Source organism: Osmerus eperlanus, chromosome 1 (genome assembly GCF_963692335.1).
Source record: "Osmerus eperlanus chromosome 1, fOsmEpe2.1, whole genome shotgun sequence".
Taxonomy (NCBI): Eukaryota; Metazoa; Chordata; class Actinopteri; order Osmeriformes; family Osmeridae; genus Osmerus; species Osmerus eperlanus.
Window position 1 is genome coordinate 9969663 of NC_085018.1, and position 22662 is coordinate 9992324.

Below are 22662 nucleotides of genomic sequence, written 5' to 3' on the forward strand. Positions count from 1 at the left end.
AGCGCTCTCTCCTCGCACATCTACACACCAGGGAACGAGCAGTGTTACATTACAGTAAGGCACACTCACACACATACAAATACGTACACCCGCTTCAAGCACGTCTGTCGACCAGGGAACAAGCGTGTTACACTAACACACACACACACACATACACACGCAGCACTTAAAGAGCTATTAGTATTCAGGGATTTATAGTGATGGTGCCTGTGTGATCTCCATGTGTGACAGAGTCTGTGAGATGACACAGGCTGGAACACAAATGACTAAATGGAAGCACACCATCCTGCTGTCTAGACATGTATGGACTGGTACACACACACACACACACACACACGCCACGTAAATGATGCCACCTACGCCAGATTACACGTCACTTGACCCCCCCCCACCTCACATACACACACACTCAAGATGTGCCTTTCCCTCGGTAGATCGTATACATCCTTTACCTTGCAGGGAACAGTCAATACGGAAACAGTCAATATACTGTTCAACCAACACAGTGGTGTTTCCATAGTTTACACATAGAGACAGTAAACAGAGATTTCAAGGGGAAAATCCTGATCAATCAATCAATGATAATGCATAATTACAGTATACTGTACATAGAATAATTCATTTTTATGTATTCTGCATAGTGTGAGTTAGACAGTATATTCCCTTCAATATGGGCGACTCTGCCCAAAGCGGTTTAATTTAGATCATGGCACTGATAAAGATAGTTAAAATGCAAATGTGACGCATCCACAAATCCTTGCCGAGGTCTCTTCCAGGGCTGTCCGTTTCACAGAAACCCAGCATTTTAATCTTCCCAATCCCCTGCGCGTCTGTGCCGCTCTCTGACGTAAGCCGAGCTGGGGGTCAGATCATTAAGATAGAGCGGATAAGCCCGCTCTGTCAGGGTCCAAAATGTTCCAGAGGCCACAGCAGTGGCTCTCTGGCTGTGGTGTCCCGCTGCTCTCCGCCTCGGGTTTAATCCCTCGCCAGCAACTAGTCTTTCTGTCTCTCTTTTTGTCCCGCTCTGTTTCCCTCTGTCTGTGTCTCGCTCTCTCTCTGTTTTTATGTCGATCTTTTACTCTCGCTTGCTCTCTCTCCCTCTCTCTCTCTCCCTCTCTCTCTCTCTGATCGTTTCTCTGTGTTTCTAAGTCTCAACTTTTGGTCTGTTGTCTCTCTCTGTCCCTGGCTCATCTCTCTTTCCTCTGCCCCCCTTTATTTCTCTCTCTCTCTCTCTCTCTCTCTCTCTCTCTCTCTCTCTCTCTCTCTCTCTCTCTCTCTCTCTCTCTCTCTCTCTCTCTCTCTCTCTCTCTTGCCCTCTTTTCTCTACCAAAAACACAATAGCGTTCTCCGAATATTCTGCATCTGTCCTAAATGGCACCATTTTAGGGGGATTATAACTACTTATCTTTATCCTGTGTTCTGTCTGGTGAAAGGGTATAGTCTCCACCAGGAGCAGACAGCACAGGCTACGTTCAGAGCCAACGTTCCCCTGCGACACACTTCAGTTTGACGCTTGTTTCCACGAAAAGTGTGTGCCTCACGGTCTGTCATTCTACACCCCAGTACGTGTCTAAAACCACCGGTCCCATACAAACCACCAGTAGGTGACAGTAGGTGTCCCAAACCACAGGTTTAAATTCAATAGTGCTTTATTGGCATGAATGAGTTCGCATCGTAGCCAGCCCATATCAGATTGTGAACTCACGTGTTGTGGAGGACACACCAGCCACAGTGGGGGTCTCCAGAGCTGAGGCACTCTCCACACGACCCGTACTGCTCACACGCCTCCACCGGCACCTGCACCACCTGCAGCACATCAACAACAAAGCTGGAACACACCTTAAACGCACCTGGAACACAGACGTAACACACCTGGAACACAGATGTAACACATCTGGAACACAGATGTAACACACCTGCAACACAGATGTAACACACCTGGAACACAGATGTAACACACCTGGAACACAGATGTAACACACCTGGAACACAGATGTAACACACCTGTACACAGGTACCCACTTGTAACCCATCTGTAACACACATATCACAGGGCTATTCTAGCACGCCTGTAGCACAGCTTTAACACACCTGAAACACATCTGAAACACACCTGTAAGACAACCGTGACGTGAGTGGAAAGAGGAAGATTTGCTACCCATCAAACGTTTGGCAACACTTCAGGTTTTTTAATGTTCAGAAACAGCAGCACTGCTTTCTGCTCATGGGTGAGTTCCCCTACCTGAAGATGGTATGAAGTACGTCAGACTGCAGGCAGTAATTACCTCACTTATGCACTACGCTTCATTGTTAATCCTGAGTATCCTTCAAATGGTTTAACTGTTAAATGTGAGGTGTTTTAAAAGTGAAACAGGAGACAGAACATGAAAGAAGGACTGGTTCAAGGCAAGGTTTTGTTTGCACTAGAAAGACTTGTGAGGAGGCCCGTTTGTGAAAGGGCTAAGAGTTGTTGTAGAAGTAGAAGTATAAAGGAAACAGCATACATGAGATGCTTGCTGAATGAGTTGGCGTAATAAGACAGCACTAGAGAAACAAGTTTGTTAAAAGGTTCACTTTTTGTTCATTTATGAATTTTATGAAATGAATGAAATCAAACTGTCATTCTGTACTATATTGAATTCCAAAGCATCAAGTTATTTAGCAGCCTCTGTGATGGAGATTCACATCCCTAGTATGTAGTAGTCATGTATGTATTGGTCACGGATGTCTTAATCATATAAGTATTGGTCATGTCTGTACTGGCGTACACACAGGGAAGATGCTGTGGAAATCTTAGACTCTAACACACATACATACAAATATATGCACTAATACGTGCACAGTGACACACACAAACACACAGACAAACCTACACTAATACACACCCAAACACAAACATACACCTGCACGAGCACACGTAGGCACACACACACACCTCTCTATCTGTGGATAAGGTAAATGGCACCATCCTTTCCATTAGCTGTACTGTTGCTTTGACAGAGGTTACTGTTGAGTGGGCAGCGCTGTAGTCCCTGCATACACAAACAGGCTGATGCCGTCACTGTACTACATCACACTTCTCTTATCATTCCAGGCCTTGACAGACAACACAAGCAATTTCCTGATGTAACCAATCCTAAATGAGGAGTGGATTATGGTTTGGGGGGGTAAGTGTGTTCCGTCTCAGGTCTGTGTTTGTAAAACGGATTATCTTCAGCTCGCAGCAAAATGACTTTTTAACCGTTTTCTTTCCCCTCCTCTCTATTTCTCTCTCTCTCTCTTTCTTTTTTAAGTGTTCAGGCAGCATTTAGCGCATTTCATTAGCGAAATCATTTTAGGATGGATTTTCGGGAGGGGGGGGGGGTGAGGGTGGGGGGAGTGAGGGTGGGGGCTGGGGGGGGGGGTAGGCAATCTCAAACAAAGACCGAATCTGGAGGGGTTCAACAGCCTATAAAACGACACCTAACTAGAGAAGTAGCAGGGGGCAGCTTCAACCTTTAACCTCTGTGACCCTGACCCCACGCCCCCCCTCCCCCACGCACACGGCTCTGAATCTTCTCTTCAGCTTTAGAGAGTGTTTGTCCCCCCCCTCCCCGCGTCCCTCCAAGGAAGAAGACACAGCTCGGAATCACAATGAGTTGGAATCTAATTTCTTTCTTAAAATAGAGAGCAGGAAGAATATTTTTTTTTCCTGCCTGTTGTCATTCATTTAAATTAAGAATTGTGGCTGGCTTTCAGATATCTATTTAGATTTGAACACTGTACAGGCAGCAACATGGCAACCTGACTCACAGTCCTATAAATATATAAGAATGACATCATCACAACGTGGACATTTGGATTTCATAGAACCAGCGGTAACTCATAAATGATGTCATCCGGAATGCTTCAGCTCCCAGAGAGAAGAGAAAGATGACAGATTAGGCCGGGCTATTACACTGGCCCAGTGTGGCTGTACCAATCAAATCCAGATTTGCTGCAATTTACCCCTCCAAAAGTCCAGATTAAGGCTTTTTTTTTTGGGACACACTAAAAGCAAGGTTGTTTGTGGGGAAATGCTTTGCCTTTGTGTAGAATACAGTGTTGCAGAGTATCAGTGAGCATTCATAAGCTGTAGAGATATCATGCCCAGTATCGATTGGCTGAAATGTAACACAGAGCATTCAAAGGCAGCCAAACAAAAGTAAATCTTCAGTGGCTGATATTCTACCCCCCCCCTCCCCCCCCCGTATCAAACCATCCACTTAGCCAGACAGTCAGAGACGGAGACAGAAATCAGATGGGTGTGTGTGTGTGTGAGGGAGGGTAAAGGTCATCGTTCAGACAGTTCCTTGTGGTGCCTGAGCTGCTGAAGACCCCAGACAGTGGATGTGACACAGGGACACGGGGGTCAGGGAGCGAGGACGGAGAGACAGAACACTCCTTGTCTAAACAAACAAAAACAAACGGGAATCAACACTCCACGAACACGGTGGAGAGGATGAAGGTGGTGGTGGGGGGAGGGGGCGGGGGGGGGGGGCGGGGGTTTGACGACAGAAGTACAGCACCTAACTGGAGAAAGAGGACACCACGACGCTGGACGCGGGAAGGGGCTGAGCATGTTTTCAAAAGGTGGGGCGAGGACAGACTGGGCCTGTTTATAAAGCGCCGCCTCGACGCATGCAAGGGGGGGGGTATAGATCAGCGGTAGCCCGTGACACTGCCGAGCGAAAGGTCGCGGGTTCAAATCCCTCCCGTGTCTGCCTGTGGATGGAAGCATCTGCTAAATGCACGAGCGCCTCGTTCGTACAGCGCGGACAGCCCAAGTCTCGACTGCTCCGCTAAACTGGGCTAACAGCCATAGGTGCGACTAAGCTCATCTCTCATCCGCTTTGCTCTGATAATACTCATCGCAATAAAAGGAGTCATCTAATCCACCATTGCTGAACAATGCCCTCAGCCCAGCCTGCTCTGCTCTCTCCAGAACGGAGCGCCGGTCATAACAATGAGGATGAGGGAGAGAGGATGAGGATGAGGAAGGCAAGTGAGGATTTGACATTCTCGTTGCAGCACTCAGACGGGATTGTTCCTGTAGCCGTGGGGTACTGACACTCAGAGAGGGGTGTCCCTGCACTTGTTCCCATCCAGGTTTACAGCTCAGGCTGCACGTATCGAACAGGGGAGAGGACTTTAGGATGCCGTGTTCCGTAGGGCGACGCTCTCGTCGTTTGAGAAACTGACATCTGGGGGGATGACACCCTTATACACGGTGTTTTAGTCGACAGTAAACAGATAAACACACACATACCATCGCACACGCACACACACCATCACACAGACATCCTGCTCTCCCCGCTCTGCTTGCTCATGGCTGGGCTCCTCGGCTGGCAGGAGAGAGCGGGGCTCATTGTTATTCCGCGAGGGTCGCACCATCGCAGCCAAATCTGCCAGCGCCGCCGCGCTGCTCATTCCACATCATCTCTCCATTGTTCGGCTCGCAGAAATACCTCCCCAAATCTCCCCTGTCCACCCCCGCCCGCCCCCTCATTCCTCCCCACTCTCCCCCCCACATCCTCTCCCGTCCCCCGTCCCCTCGCGCGGTCCCTTGGCCATGCTGGAGGGGCAGGAGGCCTGCATGAGCCAGCCCGGCTGGCCCCCTTGCCCCTCCTCGACAGCCTCGGCAACGCTCCGCGAAGGAGGAGTGATGCATGATGGGAGTGGAGGAGAGGAGGCTGCAGAGGAGCGGGCACTCTGCGGCTCCCCGCACCCGCACATGAGAGGGTTCTGGTCGGATATGTCTAGGCTACACCTGGCAAAGGCTGGGATAAGCTAGGCCAGACCTGGGTTAGGCCTGAGTAAGGTCTGGGTTGACCCAGAGATAGGCTAGGCCTGGGTTAGGCGAGGCCTGGGTTAGGCTAGGCCTGGGGTTAGGCTAGGCCTGGGTTAGGCTAGGCCTGGTTAGGGGCTGTTGGGTTTCCATGGCTCTCGTCATGTCATCTCCCTAGTCTTTTTAGAATATTCACGTTCATACAACAGGCACACCAGAATGATTCCAATTCCTTCGAGTTAGAACCTTGATAGTCCCAATCACTCGCGAAACTTGTTGCGATCTAGAACCGATTTAAACCGCCCTTCCTCGGCCGCTGCGGCGTGCCAACCCAGGTCTGGATGCAGAGCAACGTTCGCGTCTCCTCAAAGAAAGCCTGACCACGTGTCTCCTTGAACAAGCGGACCTCATCAATAAGAGATGCCAGTCTCTTCCACTCCGTCACACACACGCCAAGCAGCTGCCTTCATTTGTATTAGGAGGCATTTCTCCACCATACCCGCCCACTCGGCCAACTCCATCCCTTCATTCTCCCATCCCCTCCCCCTCCCCCAACCCCTTCATCCTTCTATCGCCCAACCACACAAGCCCTCTCTTCCCACTCCCTGCTCCACAGTCAGCCTTCCAGCATCCACATGAGCGTACTGACAGGGCTGCCCTCTACGTCCTTGTCCTTCTTACTGTGCGGAGCGTTTGGTGTGTTTATGTGCGCGCGTGTGGGAGGGAAGGAGGGAGGGGGGTGGGGGGGCATAACAAAATAAATTCCAGAAGTTCGAAGACAAGTGACAGCGTGTGTGTGGGGTGGGGGGGGGAGGTTTCTGGCCACTCTGGAGCCTAATCCCAGTTCACAGCTCTGTGCATCAGTGCGTGTGTGTGGTGTGGGTGTGTGGTGAGTGTGTGTGGTGTGGGTGTGTGTGTGTGTGTGTGTGTGCGTGTGTTGTGTGAGTGTGTGTGTGTGTGTGCGTGTGTGTGGTGAGTGTGTGTGGTGTGTGTGCGTGTGTGTGGTGAGTGTGTGTGGTGTGTGTGTGTGTGGTGAGTGTGTGTGTGTGGTGTTTGTGTGTGTGTGTGTGTGATTGTGTGTGTGTGTGTGTGTGTGTGTGACTCAGCGTAATCACTTGATGGGAAGAGTAAGTGATTACTGCTGTTCCCTCTTATCCCCAGTGAGAGCAGAGGACAGCAGCCAGTAAGGACAGTCAGACACTGGGATGACAGCCCAGATGAAGAACCCAGCGGATCCACACACAACGCAACACTGGCAAAACGCAACACAACGCAACACTCCCAAAACGCAACACAACGCAACGCACTACCACACAACGCGACGCAACATAACACACAGTAGCTTAATACACACAAGGACAGCACAGCACGGAACAACTAAATACAGCACACTATTCTTACAAACCCACAGCAGTAAAGAATCCCATGGTAGCTTATGGGGGTGTGTGTGTCTAAGATGTGTGTGGTTCTGCAGGTCTAGGATGTGTGTGAGGCTGTGTGTCTAAGATGTGTGCAGTTCTGCAGGTCTAAGATGTGTGTGAGGCTGTGTGTCTAAGATGTGTGTGGTTCTGCAGGTCTAGGATGTGTGTGAGGCTGTGTGTCTAAGATGTGTGTGGTTCTGCAGGTCTAAGATGTGTGTGAGGCTGTGTGTCTAAGATGTGTGCAGTTCTGCAGGTCTAAGATGGTCTGTGAGGCTGTGTGTCTAAGATGTGTGTGGGTTCTGCAGGTCTAAGATGTGTGTGAGGCTGTATGTCTAAGATGTGTGTAGGTCAGTGTGCATGAATGAGTAATTAGGACAGTGACCTCGCCATCTGCACGTCCCTGAATATTTCCCATCCTCAAGGAGAGAGTGTGTGGAGCAAACAGGATACACACATGCAATACAGGAAGGAGAATAGGTTTGTCACTTCATTGTTGCAATGAAGATGATTGTTGATGTCGCATTTCTATTCAGAATGATCTCATCTCACACAGTGTACACAAACAGTGTGCTATCCTTGCTGCTTTTCAAGCTTTTCTCACAAACACCTCATTGGAACAGCTTCAACATATTCAATAAGACCAGCAGTCCGCCTTTGCTTGTGAGCTAAGATGTCAAGGACATCAATTTGGCATCTAAAAACATCTATCAAGGATCCTTCCATGCACCGTCCAATCTAACATCATCAGTCACAGAACGACAGAAATGAATGTCACTCCGAAGCAAACACGGCATCTAAAAAAAAAGAGTCTGTCGTGGAAAGCCTGTCAAATCGTTCCCATGATGACGGAAAATACATAATCATGGAGTAGATACATCCGACCCCTGCCTTCTGGATGATTCCCCCCCTCCCCCTTTCTCCCAACCCGTTCTCCCCCCCCCCCCCCCCCCCCATGGTGTTATTCAACGGCGGCGTCGCGTGATTGGACGGGCTGCTCACCTGGCGGTCGGACATGACGTAGAGCGAGGCGCGGTCGAGCGAGAAAGCCATGTCGCGCAGCACGGGGCGGCCGTCCGCCATGACGCTCACTGTCTCATACTGCAGACCCCCCTGGGCCGTCCACCCTCACCTTGAGGGGGGAGAGAGAGGGGGGGAGAGAGGGGGGGGTTGAGAAAGGGGGAGAGGGGGGAGTTGAGGAGAGAGAGAGAGAGAGAGAGAGGGGGGAGAGAGAGGGGGCGTTGAGAAAGAGAGGGAGGAGAGAGAGGGGATTTGAAAGAGAGAGAGAGGCGGAGGGGGAGGGGGTGTGAGAATAGGGAGGTGGCAGAGAGGGGGGGAGGTCAGAGAGAAGGGGGAGAGAGAGGAGAAGGGGGGTTTGAGAAAGGGGGGCGAGAGAGAGAAAAGGGAGGAGGGAGAAAAGGGGGGAGTTGAGTAGAGAAAGAGAGGGGGGGGGAAGAGCAGCGGGGTGAGACAGAGAGAGAGAGAGAGAGAGAAGAGAGAGAGAGAGAGAGAGAGAGAGAGAGAGAGAGAGAGAGAGAGAGAGAGAGAGAGAGAGAGAGAGAGAGAAGAGGTGGGAGAGAGAGAGGGAAGACATGGAAAGGAGAAAAAAGACAGTCGGTTAAAGCAAGGCTTGCAAAAGCTGGCTGGACCTGAACAGACCCTTCTGATTGTGGGTCCAGGTTGTCTGGATGTGGTGCTGATCACTGGCTGGTCGTCCAGCTGCCTGGACCACAAACAGCCCGACATGAGCCAGACTTCTCTGCAGACTCACCTCACTTTGGCAATGACTTTGAAACCACAATATGTTGGACTCATTAAGAAAACACACACAGAGTAGACACCCGCTGGCACGTAGGGAAATGTACCCCCACCTACACACACACACTTGCTCAGCCCCACCACACACACAACATACTGTACACACACCTCCTTAGCCCTTCTGCCATACACACACACACACACTCACCTGCTCAAACCTCCTGACACACACACACACAGTCTCTCTCACATACACCAAACACACACATGTACACCTGCACATAATTTAACTTATATAATACAAGATTTTCACTCAAATCTGTTAATTTCTATGCTTTGTGTCCTTGGCCCTGTACTTGCACCCAGTTGTCACAGACAGTGGTATAGCTTTGCCAGTCTATACAGAAAGTAGCAATCAATAAAACTGATTGCATGATTGGACCCCCTGTGCTCTCCAAAACGGTACCAATCTATCAAAGCCCACCTTCCAGTTACGGAGCCAGAGAGAGGCAGACAGAGAGAGAGAGAAATGTAGTGACATTGAGAGAGGAGAGAGAGAGAGAGAGAGAGAGAGAGAGAGAGAGAGAGAGAGAGAGAGAGAGAGAGAGAGAGAGAGAGAGAGAGAGAGAGAGAGAGAGGGAGAGAGAGAGAGAGAGAGAAAGAGAGGAAAGGGAGAGAGGGAGAGAGAGAGAGAGAGAGAGAGAGAGAGAGAGAGAGAGAGAGAGAGAGAGAGAGAGAGAGAGAGAGGAGAGAGAGAGAGAGAGAGAAGAGAGAGAGAGAGAGAGAGAGAGAGAGAGAAAGAGTGAAGGATACATGGTAAGCGTGACAGAGACATGCAGAGAAAGATATATGGATAGTAAGAAAGAGACAAAAAGAGAGATACAGTTGACCATAATCATATAGCACCATATCACTCAGCAGGGGACCAGTGATGTCTGCAAGTCCGGGGGCATCCTACCAGTCATGCAAGGACAGGAGAGAAGTGATCAGTGTTTGGGGACAGGAGAGGAGTGATCAGTGTTTGGGGACAGGAGAGGAGTGATCAGTGTTTGGGGACAGGAGAGGAGTGATCAGTGTTTGGGGACAGGAGAGGAGTGATCAGTGTTTGGGGACAGGAGAGGAGTGATCAGTGTTTGGGGACAGGAGAGGAGTGATCAGACTATTCCTCCTTCGCCTCCCTCATGCCTCTCTCTCACCACAATCCCACACAAAGTGGAGTCTTATTCAATTTAGTTTCCCACACTCCACATTGGGCTTGTGAGTACGTTCCACGTGCTAGATTAGTTCAGAAATAAAAACTCAAATTGCCCAGAGAGATAGAGACAGAGTGAGAGACAAAGAAAGAGAGGGAGAAAGAGGGGTGAGAGAAAGAGAGAGAGAAAAGAAAGTGTGAGAAAGTAAGAGAATTAGAAAGACAGAGAGACGGGTATTTAGCAGGGTGTTACTTGGTGCAACTGGGCCTGGGGATCTTGCCAAGGTCCAATCTGGTGAGCTCATTCAGCAGCGTTGACCTTTTGACCCGGGGAGAGTTAGATTTCAGTATGTTTTAAACAGGGTTTTATAATCTGAACAGGGCCAAACAGGCCACAGTCCTGTGGGACCACAACAGGTCCTCAATCTGTCTCTAATCCAGCCGGCCTATAATGAGAGGAGGAGGGTTTAATTGGTTTTATAATGAGACTGCTAGTTGCAGAACGGGTGGGTTGATGTGTGCTTCTGGTGTGTGTGTGTGTGTGTGTATGATGTGTGTGTGTGTGTATCTAGTATGGTCCACTGTTTGTGGTCCCAAATGATGTGAACACGAGGAAAAGGTGGCCTACCTTTCACTGCTAGACACATGCCCGTAGTGCCATCAACCATAGAAACAAACATAGCAATTTCATGTCGGAAATGGATTGTAAATAAGAGTACGAAGCAAAATTCAAGAGACAAGACAACAAAACCCAAACTACAGAACCCAGCATGTTTGGATGTGTGCAACACACACACACATACAGTTGCTCAATCTGAGTGTGTGTATGTGGTCCCCTTCACTGGTTGAGAGGGATCCTTAGCTGTCTGCGTACCATACTTGCTCTTTAACCTTTCTTCCTTGTCCCCTATAAACGTGTTTATCACGGGCCAGCAGATGGTGAGACGAGACACGTGGTGACTGAGAGGTGCTTCATTCGGTTCGCCCGATTTCCGTCCTCATGACGCGAGACAAAGGCCTCTCTTTCAAGGGACGGCATGTGACGCGGACCGGACTGGCCGAGTCGACATCTATCGCGGGATATGTCATCTGACGCCACGCGTTCTTTCGAATGAAAGAAGTGTTTCCCAGAGTTCCATCTGGGACTCTCTCTGGCTGCTCATTTGACCTTTCACCCCCTGTGAGACGCGCCAGGGAAAACAGACCTATCTCTCGTGGCTCAGACGAGCTTAGTGAGCTCTAGCAGTGAACGAGGAATCGCTCAAACTTCCACATGGAACGGATTTCGGGGATTTCTTCCTATCCGGGTGACCATGTTGACAGAGGAAGCAGAGACGACCAATCATCCGACAGAAGTACCTTTCCTCTCAGACAGAGGCGGGTATCTATGACACCTGATTGGTTTGTTTACATAGTGGCCCTGAGTGACCAATCCTTCCGAGCGAGTCCATATGGGCGCAGGGCCGAGCCCAGTGGGGCGGAGCATCTGGCACAAACACATGGATCCCTTAGCCAATCCCTGTCAGCCTGCCAAGTGACCAATGAGAATGGCAGTCGGTTGGAGGCTAGTATTTGTTAATTCCTCCAACCCAGACAGACGTATCTCTCTCTAGCACAGTCCTCCACCGTCACGACAGTGCACTGTCTACCTCTGCGGATAACAGATAAAATTGTTCCCCCCCGTCAGGTCACTGCGACTTGTTTTGAGAGAGCCGCCAACCTTGAACTAATCTGAAATGGGTGCCGAAGGCAACTGTCACGCAAACCTGTTTGTCAATGGCAAGTCGTCTGAAAACAGGCCATGCTTTTGTCAGAAGATAGAATGAAATGGACTGAATTCAGGAGTGTGTGCCGCTCTGGTAGAATTGACCCGTGACAGAACCAGACTGGACATACAGTGACGTGAGGCCAGTACAACTGGCCACCTTCAGGGTTGAGTGGCTGGGAGTTTGGGCAGATTGTAGCTGACAGAAGGGAGAGTGGACATTGATTAACCCACATCCTGCACTCTGGTGTGAATACTAATGAGAGAGGAGAGGAGAGAGGAGACCGGAGGAGGGGAGAGGAGAGGAGGAGGGGGGAGGAGGAGGGGGGATGAGGAGAGGAGAGGAGGAGGGGGGAGGAGGAGGGGAGAGGAGGAGGGGAGAGGAGAGAGGAGGAGGGGAGAGGAGGAGGGGAGAGGAGAGAGGAGGAGGGGAGAGGAGGAGGGGAGAGGAGAGAGGAGGAGGGGGAGGAGAGGAAGAGAGGGGAGAAGAGAGGACAGAGGAGAGAGGAGGAGGGGAGAGGAGAGGAAGAGAGGGGAGAGGAGGAGGGGAGAGAGGAGAAGGGGGGAGGAGAGGAGAGGAAGAGAGGGGAGAAGAGAGGAGATGAGAGAAAAAAGAGGAGAGTAGACGAGACGAGAAGAAATGAGAGGAATAGAGAGGAGAGAAGGGGAGAGGAAGGGAGAGAAGAGGAGAGGAAATGAGAAGGGGAGGAGGAGATTAGAAGAAAGGAGAGGAGAGGAAAGGGAGACAGGAGAGGATTATATAATGACACTGGGTAACATTCTGGAGCAGTTTGATGGTGTTACATCTATGTTCCAACCCTGCTTTAATCATTCAGCCATCACATTAGAGCACAAACAGACTTATTGATCCTCAACTGTGGACAAGATGTGTGCTAACCACTAACGCACACCATTACCAACCAGAATGAAAGCATGGTGATTGTGTGTGTGTGTGTTCATGCATGCATGCAGGCATATTTTGTGTTTAAGGGTACATGCATGCGTAAAAAACTTGTGCGTATGCGTGTGCGTGTGTGTATGCATGCTTGTGTGCTCAGTGTGTGAAAAAGAGAAGGATAGGGAGAGAGAGAGAGAGAGAGAGAGAGAGAGAGAGAGAGAGAGAGAGAGAGAGAGAGAGAGAGAGAGAGAGAGAGAGAGAGAGAGAGAGAGCATTGTTCTGCACGGTGTGATTTTCTAAGCCCGGCTTTCTCAGGAGCCTACAGTACCACTCTGATGTGGCAAGTTGCCAAGCTTCTATATCCTCAGGTCTACAACAGAATTCTACAACAGATTCTTCTGTCTCTCTCTGTCCCTTCTGCCAACTCCCTCCCTCCCCCCCCCCTCTCTCTCTCTCTCTCTCTCTCTCTCTCTCTCTCTCTCTCTCTCTCTCTCTCTCTCTCTCTCTCTTTCTCTCTCTCTCCCCTCCAGGACCCTGCTTCCTGTTCTATCCTTCCTGGCCTCCTACAGAGCTCCCCATCCCTCCATCTCATCCCTTTGTCTCCCAGTTCCCATGGTCAACCCAGGGATAATGTGGGAGAGCGGCGAGGGAACAATACACATCTGCTCTCCATTTCACAGACCACATCGACCACCACTGGTTGCACATCTGCATGTGTGTGCACTTGTGTGCGAATGTGTGTGTGTGTGAATGTATATCAGAGCTTTGTCTGTTCCAAGACCCGACTCTCCATTCTACTCAGGGTGCCGACTTCGGCGGCACCCTGCATGCAAATGTAAAAATCCTTTCAATCTAGCCTCAAACACACCGTCCCCCCAGCGCACCTCTCTCCCTCTGCCTTCCCTCCATCTGTCTCTCCGGCCTATTGACTTCAATCAGCACACCCCTGCTTCCTGCGCCAGCCCTCCCCAGCCGTGCCCTCGGAACGCTCAGAACATTTAGCTCCGAGCTGCAGGACTCTCTCCTCCGTTCCACCGAGGAGAAGGTCCTCGCCGGGCTTGTTCTCCATGTGGATCGAGGGAACGCAAGTGTGGGTGGGAGCTTTTTCGGGGGTCAAATCCAGCGATACCTTAACACAGGGGATGAGCGGTTGCTACTGCATGTTCAGGTACATCTTCTCTGGTAAACGTCACTCAGAGGTCACCCCACAGGTCATCACGTTCAGACGCATGCCCTGTGTCCCTCGTGTGTGTGTGTGTGTGTGAGTGTGTATGTGCGTGTGTGTGTGTGCCTGTGTGTGCAGCTGTGTCTGAGGGGTTAAGCCACAGCTTGCTGACACTGTCATGAATTATACTGCCCTGCTTAATCTTATTAGAATGTACAGCAGCCACGCTACAGCCTGCTATCACTGGGGCTCAGTGAGTGTGTGTGTGTTTGAGTGTGTGTGTGTGTGTGCATGTGTGTGTGTGTGTATGTGTGTGTAAGTGTGTGTGCTTGCATGGGTGTGTGTAAGTGTGAGTGAGTGTGTGTGTGTTTGGGGTATGGGGGGAGGCTGGGGAGGGGTCAGTTAACTAACACAGAGACTGCTGGTGACCCAATTACTGAGGAGAACTCAACCACCAATAAGATGGAGCACGCTGGTCAGCATATGGTGGAGGAGCACAACTGCAGAGGGAATGAGGGGGAATGTGACTCTGGGTCTGGGTAGCTGGGTAGCTGGGGTCTGGGGGCTGGGGGTCTGGGTAGCTGTGGGTCTGGAGGGCTGGGGGTCTGGGTAGCTGGGGGTCTGGGTAGCTGGGGGTGTGGAGGGCAAGAGGACTGGAGGGTTGAAGGCCAGAGGGCCAGAGGACTGGAGTGTTTGGGGGGATTGGAGGCTGAAGGAGGCAGGTCCAGGGGGGCGTGAGACTGTCTATTATCCATCTGACCTCTCCCCTCTGTGGCCTCTCCGACCTTGCCCTGGGTGTGACCTTTGCGAGCTGGTCTTCTGCTTTCCACCGTCAGGCCTCCCCTTCCCCTGGGATGGAGGGATGATGGAGGACAGGAGACGTGATCGGATGCTGTTCATGGGGCTCAGCGGACTCAACCAGACCCACACATACTGTCGTAATGATGGACCCTGTCCTCACACGCACACCACAAACACACCATTCACCCACACTCACAAGCACCATACACACATCATACACCCACCATAAACACATTACACACACACAAACACCACACACGCCATACACAGATTATCCACACACCATAAACACACAACACACATTATGCACACCACACACACAAACCATACACACAACCTCATAGGAACTCATATAGCTGAGCATTCACAGTGAAGGGGAAACAGAATCTTTCTACATACTCTATCGTTCATTTGACCTCATTTACTGTAAACTAAGGAACAGTTTGTACTGGAGCACAACTGCACAGAAGATGATGACCAGAGTACAGCTCAGTGATAAGAGCACTTGACTGCAGATTGCGTAAGAGGTTGCAGGTTCAAATCTCCCTGTGACTTATGTCACTTTGGATCAAAGCGTCTGTTAAATGAGTACATCAGTATTACATTAGAACAAGAGTCTGTTCGAGGGGGTCTTTGAATACGTCTCAAATGTACGTAGATGTGATTTGGATCGAAGCCGTAAACAAAACAAAACCAACAGTTTATTATACATGTGGACCCATTTGATGTCAAATGAGTTTCTATTTAGTCACAGGGTTGATTCAGTTTGGACATTTATACATTTGGCAAAAATGTGTTGGATGCTTATATTTCTCCTTTCTCCAAGCGATATTTGGACGTCACTTCGGATAAAAGCGAAAGGAATACAAATGTAAAACCGTTAGGGATCGCCTCCAGTTTTCCTTCCTCATCTCTGAGGGCACATCCACACTGACCTTCTTCAGTCGGCCACTGCGTGTGCCCAGGAAGGCCACGCTGTATCCATTGTAGGTGTAGGAGGAGACCGAGGTCAGTCTGTCCCTGGTCTCGGTGAACACGGTCAGGCCGGACACCAGCTGGGAGCCGCCCAGCGGCTGGTTGATGTCCAGCCCACAGAAGTGGTCGTCGATGGGGACGGGCTGCAGAGAGGGATGAGGCAGAGGACACAGAGCGGGAGAGGGAGAGGGAGAGGGAGAGGGAGAGGGAGAGCGAGGGAGGGAGGGAGGGAGGGAGGGAGGGAGGGAAAAGAGGGACATAGAGAGAGATAGAGGAAAATGGGAAGGGATAAGAAATGGGTAGAGAGGGACTGAGAGCAAGGGAGAGAGGGAGAGAGGAGAGGGAGAGAGGAGAGGGAGAGAGGAGAGGGAGAGAGAAAGAGAAGGAAGAAAATAATTGAGTTAGAAAGACAAAAATAAGGCGGTCCCTTCTACAGCAGAGTAAGGGAAGTCAGACTGCTGTACTATTGTGTCATATCTACTTGCAAAATACTACTTCCACACTCTTCGGGATTTAAACTGACAACTTCAAAAGATTTGAGGCTGTTACATTTGTCAGCAGTGCTGGGAACTGTCCGTATATGTGTATGTGTTTGTGTGTGTGTGTGTGTGTGTGTGTGTATAGCTAATTGCTCATGGCATCCAGGAGAACGGCGTGTATTTGGCGCTGTTTGTGTGATTTGATATCGCTTGATCTGACTTCACACAAACACACACAAGCCCAAGAGATGTCAGGTTTAGATTTAGCATCAAAGACAGACGCATTCCAAGCAGTCCTGTTACATCTCCCTCCACCCACCTCAAACCCCTCCTAATGGCCTGTCAAACCGAATAAAAATATCACTTTTTAGGGCAAAACATTTGTTCTGCCGCTACCTGTCCATGAACATCTCCTTTGCTTTGTTCCCACTGTGGAAATGAAAGAGAGATGAGCAGAACAAAGAGAGCGCGAGAGAGAGACAGAGAGAGAGAGAGAGAGAGAGAGAGAGAGAGAGAGAGAGAGAGAGAGAGAGAGAGAGAGAGAGAGAGAGAGAGAGAGAGAGAGAGAGAGATGGTAAGACAGAGAGCGAGAAGAGGAGAAAGAGAGCGACAGAGAGAGAGACAGGGAGAGAGACAGGGAGAGAGAGAAAGAGAGAAGGAGAACGTGTGAGAGAGAGAGAGAGTGAAAGAGAGACAGAGAGACTATAGTGGGCACTGTCGGTAATGTGGTTGGAGAGTACAAGAGTGGAGCGCGCAGTAAGTGGTGGATGCATGGAGGATGAGGACCATGCGCTGGTGCAGGGCGGCTGGGTGGGGAGAGGCTCTCAGAACACAGCAGCAAGGAAGAATGACACAAAGGGACCGAGGGGGAAAAAATCCTCTTTTTCACATCGAGAGCTGGTGTAGCTGGGTTCAAACACCACCGCAGAATGGACAAGCAGAGAGCGTGCGAGAGAGAGAGAGAGAGAGAGAGAGAGAGAGAGAGAGAGAGAGAGAGAGAGAGAGAGAGAGAGAGAGAGAGAGGGGGTCGGGGGAGAGAAAAAAGGGAGATAAAGTGAAAGTGGGAAAGGAACCACAGAGAGATGAAGCAAGGAGGGAGGGAGAGAAAAAATATAGGAGAGAAGTACACAGAGAAAGGACGATACAAAACGAAGAGAGAGGGAGAGAAAGTTAAATGTGTGACGAAAAAAAGAACAAATTAGAGAGTGAAACAAGAAGAATAGAAAGGAAAAGAGAATAGGCAATATATGGAGACAGAAAAAAAAAAAAAGAATAGAGAGACGTAGAGAGGGAGAGGAAGGCCCAAACCTCTGAGACAAATCAAAGCCTTCTACAGCAGTCCTCTGATTAGCATTGTAGCATTGTAATCCCTGTCCTCCTCTCCTCCCCTCATCTACACTCTCCTCTCCTCTACTCTCCTATCCTCTTCTTATCTCTCCTCTCCTATACTCTCCTAGCCTTCTCTTATCTCTCCTCTCCTCCTATCCCCCTCTTCTCTCTCCTCTTATTCCCCTCTTCTCTCTCCTCTTATCCCCCTCTTCTCTCTCCTCTCCTCCACTTCTCTATCGTCTCATCCCATCTCCTCCTCCCCTTCTCCTCGCCTCCTCTCCTCTCCCTTCCTCCTCTCCCTTTCTCATCTCCTCCTCTTCTTGTCCTCTCCTCCTAATTCTCCCCTCCTCTCCTCCTCTTACCCTCCTTTCCTCCTCTTCTCCCTCCACTAGTCTCTCTCCTACTCTCTTCCTCTCAGGGAACAGCCAGACCAGCTGGGTTTCTAATCAAGTCTGCAATCACAGTGGATACAAGTCCTACTCAATAACCTGTGACCTTTGCTGTTTACTGTGTGAGAGTGTGTGTTTTTGTGTGTGTATGTGTATGTCTCTGTGTGTTTGTGTGTCGAATGAAGAATCAACACTAACTAGAGAGGTTACAATTTCTGGGGAAATTGTAGGGTGTGCTTGCTTGCGTCGGTTGCACAGGGGTCCGTTTTTGAATGACATTTTTACAACTGATTTCTGTATATTTTATATGAAAATGCATACTTATTATTTATAAAGATTAAATAGATTTAAAAGCATTTTTTTTTGCTGCTCATTTACAACTGAAAATACGAGTGAAGTGTAGAATGAAATAGATGTCTTCTCATTTCCCCTGCAAGAGGCAGCCTCATCGTTGAATCAAAACGAATAAATTTGGCAGACCGGTGTAAAAATGGACCTAATCTCTATGACTTAAACGTCATTTTAAGTTTTTCCCTTCTCGTGATATTTTCAGGCATGTAGCCTACTCATTGCATTCATTCATTAATAAAGAACCCCCTTTGAAGATTATTCTACGACGTTACCCGGCAGTAGAAGATGGAATCGCGATTCAAACAGTACCATCTGCTAACTGAAAATATGCCCCCAAAAACGTAGCCTAAATAAGCTTGACATTTATTTAGTGGAAAATCGCTCATTCCTAAAAAGCTCACTGGTAGCGATCATTGTCAGTAACAACGCAAAATGCGATATAGCCCTGTGTGGAGAAGCTGCCCCGGTAAATTGTACTACTACGGTACAGTACTAGACTACTGCTGTGTTCGTCTTGGTAGCGATTGCGTTGGTTGAATTGGATTTAACGTTCCGTTGTACGGTTTAAGCTGAAATTAATTATTTTCATGAACAGATTGACAACGTTTAGTCTGTGGCAATGAAGTTCAGGTTAGTAGTTAGATAGACTTTTGATTTAAGTAAGGGGAGTGCCGAACATGTTCTGTCGCCGTTTGACTTCCTAAACAGCTGTGTAGTGTAGATGTTTTTGTAGTGTCTCGCGTAAGCTACAGCGTTGCAGTGAGCTACACTGGTTTGAAACCACAGGTAATGGTAATTTCACCAACAAATCGTTTACTAATGTCAGAATAAATCCTACAACGAAAATGTATATGTGAGGAATGTTTATTTTAACGATTGAAAACAGATAACGCTACATCATAGACCACTGTAGTATGTGTTGCCCGGGCAACACAGGCTAATGTCATGATGCTAATACTTCAGTGAAATAGCAGACTACTGTTTCCGAAAGTAGATGTACTTCCTTAATAATATCAGCTTATACTGTACATTACACATCACAATTGTGTGTCATATCACAAAGTAAAATGAGTAAATAGTTATCACCCTGGCCTCTTTGCTTGTGGTGTTTCTGCAGCTGCCTTGCAGCAAAGCTATAGTTAGCCTAGCTATCCCCCAAGTTAACAGATGCAAAACGAATGTTCTGCTACATGTAGTCACGCGTGTTTTCGTGACGTTAGTGACGTAAGTAACGTCAGTGACTGTGGCTAGCAAATTAGCCACCGTTAGCTTCACTTTTCGCCACAAAAACTTAACTTCAGCCTAAACCATGCAACGGAACGTAAATTCCAATAGAAGCAACTCAATCGCTACCAAGACAAAACTTTTGACACCTACGTTGTCTATGTAGGCCAAATATTGACTGAGTTTTAGGGGGGCAAAAAGAAATAAAAATAATAATAATATATGTGAGAGAACAAAGGTTGTGCTCTCGCCGAAGGCTTGAGCACACCCAATTAAGAGCCGGTTGGGGCCCCTAAGAGGGAGGTTGCCAGCAGAGATCGAACCCCCAGTCTTCCATTAGACCAAGAACACATCCAGGTTTCACCTACCGCCTTGGTGCACTGCACGTCTTTACCCAGCAGCCAGTGCAGCTCCAGGTTGCCCTCGCCATGGTAACAGGACTGCAGGCGCTCCTTGATGCGTGCGTTGATGTCACGGATGGTGAACACACAGAGGGCAGAGTCGTCCGGCGGGTCATGGTACTGTTTCTGCCCCTTAATCCAAATATGATTGATATTGTATTATAACCAAGATCAAGAAATGTTGGACAATAATGGCATTTACCCAGCGTGCAGAGCTCCTTCCTCACACACAAGGAGGCTTTAGAGACGAATAGCTCAAATGCAAACGTGCATGCGTGAACGAGCCAGACGCTCAACGTGAACTCAGACATTCCCCGTTCGCACGGTAACGGCACCTTGGAGAAGACGGCAAACAGGACGTCGTCGTGGGCGCTGACGTTGAGGGAGCGGGCGAGGACGCGTCCGGCCTTGGAGAGGTGAGCGGCCTGCAGCAGGCGATACTCCTCTCCCCGGTGCACGCAGCCCACAGGAAGCGACACGTACGAGTGGAACTTCCGGTCGCCCTTGCAGAGGCGCACGATGCGCGAGGTGAAGAACAGGTCGCCCGGGGACGCCGACCCGCCGGCCGTGCCGTCGCCGGGCGTCTCGGGCTGCACGGCGAGGAAGTAGACGAATGCGCCGCTGGAGAAGCCGTAGACGTAGTAGATGTCGAAGCGCGGCACGAGCGCCAGCGTGTCGGACGGGATCTTGACGAGCGACGACACGAAGTCCGTGTGCAGCTCGTAGTCCAGCATGGCCGACGACTCGGGGTCGCGGGGGAGCTTGCGGCTGGAGATGGTGGGGAAGTAGTCCTGCTTGCCCCCCACGGCCGTCCCGATGAACAGGGTCCCGTCCTGGCCCTGGGAGGAGGGCACGATCACCCCGTACATGGCGCCCGTCTGGGTGTCGCTGGAGAGGTAGTGCTCCTTCTTGTGCGTGGGCTCCACCAGGATGAACAGGTCGTCCAGCCTCAGCAGCTTGCACACGCCCTGGTACAGGCTACCGCACGCCAGCAGCCGGTTCTGGGAGTAGTCGATGAGCAGCAGCTTGTTGACGTTGTCCGTGGAGGCCAGGGGCTCGGAGCAGGGCTGGACGATGAGAGGGGGGTAGCAGGCCTTGTTGTCGTACTCGGGGCCCGTGTCGTGAGACACCAGGAGGGTGAGGTTGGCAGAGAGCTTGTAGATGCGGTTGACGGCGCCCACGTACAGCGCCCCCGTGCTCTGGTGCACGGTCAGGTGGTTCAGCGACCACTCCCCCCGCTCCGACAGGAAGCTGTTGAGCGGTGGCGAGGTGGCCGTCGGCGGGAGGAAGGAGGTCAGGGTCAGCAGGAAGCAGGTCAGCGACCACGGCGACGCGGCCCGCCCGCGGCCGCGGGAAGTCCGTGTTTTTTCCGAGCGCACCCCCATCCCCGCGGGGCTCCCGGGAGGACCAGACGCCAGGCGGAGGAGGAGGGAGGAGGGGGAGGAGCGATCGGGGAGGGATGAGCAGGGAATGTCACTCGACCAGACGTTCACACTCCGAGCGAGGTCTTCACGTCATCCTGTAAAGGAGAGGCGAAAAAACACAGCTTTATAAAAAATACAAATGAAATAAATAAAACACGTCTCTAGATTAAAAGCACCTGAAGCACACAATTAAAGAGATAATTCACTCAAGAGCCACAGAGTCCTGGATTCGGCGTGCAACTCTATCACACTCTCTCGCTCTCTGCCTCGCCTGGCCGTGTGCGGAGCACATCAAAGCACCATGATGAATCATGATGAAATCCCTTGTCAGCAGCAAGTCAGTGGGACCCCAGCCTCCATGCAGGGGCAGGAGGAGGAGGAGGAGCAAAAGGATGGGCAGTAGGAGCAGGAGAAAGAGGAGGACAAAGAGGAGGAGAAACAGGCGGAGCAGGAGGAGGAGAAAGAGGTATCACTCTGGCCCAGGATCCATAGGGGCCCTATTATCAACACCAGGTCCTAACTGCAGTCTATTATGTGAACAAAAGCCGCGACAAACAACAGAGAGGATGCGCTCCCCCCCCCCCCCCCCCCTCTGGCATGCAGCTAATTAAATATGATTCCAATGTATTAATTATGCCTCTGTATTTCGGGGGGGCTCCCTGTTTTCTGTTCCTCCCTCCCTCTTGTTCTCCTAAATGGTCAAATCCTCCAGGAATTCATCGGTCTCCGGCGCGGTCGACTTTCTTAAATTAATCAGGCTTCTTCCAAGGATGGCAGGGAATCATTAGGGATTCGCAATCAGGCTGCAACAAGCCTGACACTTCCCTCTTTAATTTCATTAGCATATTTTATGCAGATGTTTTAGGCAGGGTGCAAATAATGCTCCATCAAACACTGTTTGGATGAAGGGATGGATGAATGGAAGGATGGATGGAAAAAATGTAAATGAACACATGATGGATGGATGGACGGATGGAAGACAGGATGATGGGATGAGTGGAAAAAATGAAAATAGACACAATGTGGATGGACGGACGGACGGGTGAATAAACAGATGGGCCACAGTGTAAAATCCTGATATTATATACAACGCTGAGTCCTCCACCCCGAGTCTACCTGCATCCCAAGCATGCCCCACGGCAGATCCACGGAGATAACCTGCTGCTATGTCCTGTGTGGACACACACCACAATAAACGACGCTGCAGCACTCAAGCCGAGCTGCGCTTTCATAGGCGTCCTTATTAATCTTCTGTAGGCAACGCTGATCCGAGTTGAGGCGGATCTG

At 50.2% G+C, this 22662-nt stretch overlaps 1 protein-coding gene across 1 annotated transcript in view; it reads right to left on the reverse strand.

Moving 5' to 3' along the window:
• Positions 1–1705: 1705 nt before the first annotated feature.
• LOC134024370 (plexin-A2-like) overlaps positions 1706–22662 on the reverse strand; it is a 34013-nt gene continuing 13056 nt past the window's right edge. The window contains exons 2-6 of the mRNA XM_062466868.1: positions 20287–21470; positions 19919–20083; positions 15739–15921; positions 8227–8356; positions 1706–1806 (exon numbers count right to left, since the gene is read on the reverse strand). Coding sequence (XP_062322852.1) covers positions 8321–8356; positions 15739–15921; positions 19919–20083; positions 20287–21336 — 1434 coding nt within the window. The 5' untranslated portion in view covers positions 21337–21470 and the 3' untranslated portion in view covers positions 1706–1806; positions 8227–8320. The remainder of the gene's footprint in view (positions 1807–8226; positions 8357–15738; positions 15922–19918; positions 20084–20286; positions 21471–22662) is intronic.